General features: G+C 42.1%; 1 protein-coding gene across 1 annotated transcript; it reads right to left on the reverse strand.

The window, feature by feature from the left end:
- Window positions 1-303: 303 nt before the first annotated feature.
- On the reverse strand, window positions 304-6,279 carry LOC118224940 (dermatan-sulfate epimerase-like protein). The gene has a single exon (XM_035412811.1). It carries the CDS (start codon window positions 4,868-4,870, stop codon window positions 1,247-1,249), a length of 3,624 nt encoding a protein of 1,207 aa, XP_035268702.1. The 5' UTR covers window positions 4,871-6,279; the 3' UTR covers window positions 304-1,246.
- Window positions 6,280-6,624: the final 345 nt, after the last annotated feature.

A 6,624-nucleotide genomic window follows, 5' to 3' on the forward strand; every position in this document is an offset into this window, starting at 1 on the left:
CACCTTAAAGAACACCATGATTGTCCTTGTCTTAGGCTCGAACACTGTTGTTATATGTTAAGCACAATATTGTAAATCGAGGCCACATAACATGAATCTGCTGCACAACGTTGGCTAGTAAGAATCACATCACTTACATAATCTGTCTAATTTGGTAAGAAAAGAGAAAGTGAACTCGGATAATAAGAGGTTTCACAGGATGATATATTTAAACCATGTAGATGCTAAAATTGCAGCAGAAGGAGAGAAAAATTAACCCTTCTGTTAGACCTTTTGTAGTAAAGGCACACAAACAGGCACAAATAATTATTATATTTTAATCTTCAAAAATCCCAGGCTATGTGCTTTCGCAAAACACGTCATAAAGCCAAAACCTGTCTACTTTTAGCCATTTCTGTCAACAACCAACATCCTTTAACAGATTTAGCCGAAACCATTGAGTCAATAAGCACACCAATGCCTCTGCTGTGGCTTAGATGTGGACAGTAAACACACTACAGTAAGAATAATGATGTGATCCTCTTCACCAAAGTGCAAAACCACTAGGATCTTCCCCTTACAAGCATGAATGAAACAGCATTATTTCAACAAGACCAAAATATATGTTCAATTACTTGCAGACTACTCAGCAGTTCAAAACCGTTTCTTTTGACATGTTTGACATCTTTTGTGCATATTGAGCTATGATCTGCCATAAACTGTTTTGCAAAATATATGTGTATAAAAAGATACAGATGTGTATAGATTACAGATAGTAGTACAACTTTTATAAGAAAATAATGTCCACATTTAAATATCCATATTTGTAATATAACACCAGTAAAGTATCAGGAGCACATTTCTACACTGGACATAGCATTACAAAAATAACAATGAATATTTGCACGACTCAAATAACTCTAGAAGTGTCTAGAAATTTTCTTCTATGAAACAGAACGAAAATGTCACTCAAGTATCATTTAAATCCCAAATCATTCAACATATTTTAATATAAAATATTCCCTTCTAACCAACATAAAGTACCAGTTTAATCAGGACAAGATACACATTACAGACAGAACAGAATAAAGCAACATTGTCAAGTTTAAAATGAATGTCCATTTCACTCCACGCTAGTTTGTAGATTACGGTTAAACTCCCTCCCATCTTTTTTAATGATTTTCCCATTAGTGCAAAAGACAAAAACAAACAAAACAAAACAAAAACAAACAAAAAATATAACATTACAGCAGCTGACCAGCAGCAATCAGTTTGTAAACCTTGAATATCCCAGCCTCTTCATCACAAACCAACATGTGTCCTCAATTAGCCTGATGTCCTTTCGAGGCATGTTCTGCCTCCATATGTTGATGTTATCAGGCGAGATATCACCCTCATACATCAGGTTATACAAGTTTGTTGAGGTTGTAAACATGAGTTGATTGAGTGCGGCTGGTGTGAGTGGAACTCCAAGGAAAGTGTGTATCCTTTCTGCAGTCTCCTGGGGGAAGTGCACAATGTCCTCAAATCTCACATTCAAGTAAGAGTCCGGGGGGAGGTCGGCATTGACCCTGAGTGCTGCGGCTGTGTGCGACAACCACAAGTGGGCCAGTAACAGGACGGGGTTCGTCTCTGAGCGAGACAAGAGCCTCCGCAGGACCCGGAACTCAGGCGTGAAACCTGAGCACTGCTCTCTGATACTGTCCTCTTTGAAAAGGAGAGCAAGGTGCTGTGGTATGTTCTTCAGAGAATAGAGACTGGGTTTACTGTTGTACAGCATTACATAGATCCATGCACGTGGATCCCGAACTATGAATATTGCCCGCAGGGTGGGGCCAATCACCTGCTGAATAAAAGGGACCTTCAAGGCCCAGCTGCCACTCCTCAAGTTCAAGACTACACGGGCATTTTGGTACTGCCTTACGTGTTGGCGTAGTTCTCTAATGTACTCCACATCTCTGTCTAGGCTTCCTTTTCCTCTGCCCTTCTGCTCACCTAGGGGTTCCTTCCTCCTCGTTCTCTTCCTCTTGTCTTTGGAGACACCAGCTCTCTGGGTCAGCTTAATCCTGCTGGATTCCTGTAGCTGGATGTTCTGCAGGTGCATCCTGGTGTTGTAGACCAGGGAATGGAACCAGCCTTGGATTACTTTGAAGCGTCCGCGCTGAGCATCTGACTTTGTCCACACACATGCATCCACCAGGGAGTCAAACTCAAACTCGGTCTCCGGGATGTCCAAGTGTTCAGTGGGCACTCGAATGTAAAGAAAGTCTGAGCTATTGTAAAAGAGATGTTTCAGTATTTCTGATCCAGAGCCAGGAAGAGTTGTGATGACAACTGTTGGTAGGGGGAAGGCATGCTGATCATAATGTTTCAACTGTGTGGAGCCCTCCAAGTCCATGGTGACACCTTTCCATTTCACACCACAGATCAGCTGATTGCAGCTATTGGATACAAACAACAGTTCAATTATCCAGAGTAGAAGGACAGAGAGGAGAGCATAGCGCATGAGTTTGTTGAAGCAAATGTAGAATCGTCGCTGCAATGTCAAAAATCCAATGGCAACGCAAAGGATCACCCCAGCTATCACATTAACTGTAAATCCAAAATCAAATAATGTGTTTTCTGCCACATTTTGTTCAGGAATAATTTGAGTTCCCAGACCAAAGCGAGTAACTTGATGTCTGTCCTCTACCTTTGCATATCCTCCAAATCCCAGGTAGCTTAATCGAGCACCTACATCTTTGTAATTTGTAGCAATGGAAACTATTTTTTCAGTGTTGTCAATGAACACTGATAGCTTCAGTCCATGTTTGCTGTTGTCCACAAATCTGCAATTAGAAACCTTTACATAAGGCCCATGCATCACATAGACCATCCTACTGACTGTATTCCTCATAGGAAAAGTGACATTGATAAACTGTGTCCACCTTTTCTTGAACTCTGCAACTTGCTCTGCCTCCTGTATCCTAGCAACTGGGCTGGCACCTTGATTGTCAAACCAAAACATCTTGTAATGGGCATCCCACACATCCATCATAGCTCCATTATACTTGTCCAGTAACTTGAAAGGAACATATTTGAAATCAATATCAAGATTGTGGAAGAATGCACTAAGACTATTCACTGGTGAATCCTCCTGCTTCTCCACATGATCCACTACTAGTAAGGTTTGGCTGTTGAGTAGCACTAGGGCACGGTACACACTCTTTAGCTTCATAGCAGAAGAGTATGCTGCCACTGACTCTCCACTCACAAACATCAAGTCTTTGTGGGAGGAGGCAGCAATGACCTCACCAGCTGCATCTCCAACCTCCTCATCTGTCCAACGCAGCCACTTGGCACACTCTCCCAGTTGTCCCTCCCATGGTTTGTTGCACTGGCTAGTGGGAGAGGGGCTGAACACCAGCACATTATTTAGGTAGCTGTATTTGGGCCCATACAATGCCTCAGATACAAACACCTGTCCATTCGGAGCAAAAGTGAAGGAGTTCTGGTCTGGGTGCTCATGTCCTGGATTGAAATTGTTCCATCCATCAACCCAGGAGTAAGGCTTGTCATGAACAATATCGAACACTGCACGCCCACCTAACTTCCCAGATTTGAAAGAGACAAATGTGTTACCTTGGTTATTAGGCAGGCCGGCCCCATATGTTACTACGCCCCAGTTGGAGAATATGTGCATTCTTGCTTTGCCAAATCCAGGTGGTGGTTGTGGGGTGAGGTGGGCATCATACCAGATGTACTCTGTGTGCAGAGTAGACCAGCGCTGGGCAGAGGACTGGCCCATGGGGCCATCTTTAGGTCGATGCTTTCTGATCTGCTGGGCGAGCCAGTTCCCAGTGCCATTCTGCAGAACAAAGGCATCCAAGAACACCAGCTGGCTCTCTGGCCCATAGAACCAGTTGTAATTGGAGTCTGCGATGCCAACTGTCCTCTGAAAGCCAGGCAGCATGGTGGCATAGTAGAACCAGAAGTGTGCCCTAAGCCAGTTGTTCTGTGTGTTGTCAATTTTGAAGTGGCGCTGTGCTAGGAACACATACTGTGTGATGGACTTAGACGTGTAACTTCCATAGGCTACGCCCTCATCCAGAGACCCATCCACAATGTGATTCAGGAGGAACATGGTCTTCTCCATGTAGTTCACAGACACCTGTTTCCACATCATGCTTTCCGGATCATTGTGCATTCCAACCACAATGGCGCCAATCAGGATGGCTAAAATGTTTGTGGTTTGATGGTTTTGCAGAAACTGCTTCCCCCAGCTTCTGTGCTTGGACAACTCGTACAGCTCCGCTGTTACAGACCGTACTTTTTTCAGGTACTTCTCTCGTCGTTGGTCATCCAAAGAAGAATAAATGAAGTCGTAGGCTGTAGCAAATCCAGTAAGGGAATGTGCCATAGGGACTTCATCATTCGGGGCACTTGTTACCATCCAGTCTGGGTAGTCTGCCATCCTGTCCATGAATTTCACTAGAAACTGTAAGGCAGGTGTGTCCTCTGGACATATTAGACAATAGAGAGCGAGCGAGGGCAGGTTATTTCCATAGATCTCATTCCACTTGCTGGTAAACTCCTCGTGTTTTACTGGAGGGAGATACAGGGGAGCATTGGACAGCATGGCTGTAACAGCAGTGCGGATTACTTTGAAAATGTGGCTGTGGGTCGTAGTGGATCTTTGCCTCAGTAGCTGTATGTCAACTTGGCTGAAGTACAAAATGGGATGCATGCTGGCTGACAGATGCTTCCAATGCCGTGAATCAGTGAGTTTGAGCTGCTCCAACTTATCATTAAAAGCATATTTTTCTGAAGTATTAAAAACACCAGCAAAAACAGTTCCTACTGCCAAGAATGACAGTAAAACCACCGAGTGCCCCATGCATTTCATTGCCATTGTCCAAGTTTTTTATTTTTTTTATTTTACTTTTTTCCTTTCATGTTCTCTCATTCCCTACACTTCATAAGATGAGTTGCAAGCTCTCGTTTAATATTATCATGTTGCATTCATTGCCAAGTGGATTACCGTACCTTAACAGTGTTTTCTATAGTAATTCAAAATTCATATGGATTGGTTTAACTGTTTAATCTTGTAGATGTCTGTTTTTAATGAAAATCAACTGTTCATTTTAGGATTCTTTTGTGTTATAATTATTTTCCTCTTAATTAAGTCCATCCTAACTGACATATTTAGGTTGAAACTAATCTGGCCAATAACTGGGCTAATTACTAGAATATAATATTTTATATTACAATGTCACTCAGTATAGAGGGCTCTATAAAAGCCCTTGACATCTATGCGAGTGAAATAAACAGTTTTAGTCAAATTATTTCCAAGTCAATCTGCGTTAACACTTGTCACTTACAATGTCACTCAATACACAGAGTACTCTACAAGAGCACTAGGCACCTATGTAAAACTAATACATTTCCGCTGATTTTAACTTACGTTTGAATGTGAAAGATGTGCAATTGTTGCGTCCCTTGGTATAAAAAGGTTTGAGTACAGAACGCGTATGTCCAGTCCAAACTGCTCCAACACGTATGTAAGTCTACTCCACAAAGTAGGTGTGAATTAATGCATATTTCATAGCGGCGGCATCAAAACACGCAGATATCGACATTTTCCGTATGTGTCTGAGGACACTGAAATCCAAAGTCCATCTGCAGCAGCCGAAGTTTTCGTAGCCACGTTTTGTCTTTTCCGGTGCTGCGGAGAGCAAAGGAAAGGCGCCTGGCATATCTCCTAGCGAGCGGTAACAAACTTGTATTGACCTCCTCTTCCAAAAACATTTCCTTATGGATATACATCAGTCAGCCCCAGTCAGTGTCCGATCCAATCGCAGCTACCCAAATGCGTTTTTATCCTTATCATTTCACCCAAGCTGCAAGCAGTTGCGCGCGCACACTAAAGCGAATAGTGCGTATTTGACCGAACATTACTGATACCTGCTTCAGTACACATGCTTCAAATTCCTCCTGAGAAGGGCTCTTTTTCAGTCCGGGAATTAATTCCACTTCCCCCAACTTCAATCGAATTCTGTCAAGCGAGAGTTTTTAAAAAGCTTTAAGGAAGTTCATCTGGCTAAGTATTCAAGGAACTGACCAGTACACCAACCATGTCCTCACCCTAAGCTTTCAAAAACATCCGCAGCTCTGAAAATCATAATCCACATTTGATGCTGCTTCTTCTCTCAGTTTCTTAGAATCCGGTTTTGTTATTGTATTACATTAGCCATACTGTGGAAAATGACGCGCTTATTGATGGGGGCTGAATACGTGCGCCCAGTTCTCTCTGTGCCTGAGTATGACTATTTTTCATAATTTTGTGAAAAATATATACTTTGTTGTCTTTAGAGGGCGCTGAGACCTCAGTAGCTTTATAACAGAGGGGCAGCACTGGTCTCGTAGAATGTACAGCCAAACCTCAGTTATAAGTAGACATAGCCTGTCATTCATAAAGTGCAAAACTCGAAAATAAGAGTATTGTTTAGAGTATTGGTATTTAAAATAGTATATGACAAATAATCGTAAATGCAAATGGTTTATTTATTTTATTTTATTTTTTTATCTCTCAGGGAAACTAACTCGATGTCATTGTTCATGAAACAAACGGTGGGTGATTTAATGGTGTATAGAATATTAACGTAG

Source organism: Anguilla anguilla, chromosome 4 (assembly GCF_013347855.1).
Source record: "Anguilla anguilla isolate fAngAng1 chromosome 4, fAngAng1.pri, whole genome shotgun sequence".
In the NCBI taxonomy this organism is placed as follows: Eukaryota; Metazoa; Chordata; class Actinopteri; order Anguilliformes; family Anguillidae; genus Anguilla; species Anguilla anguilla.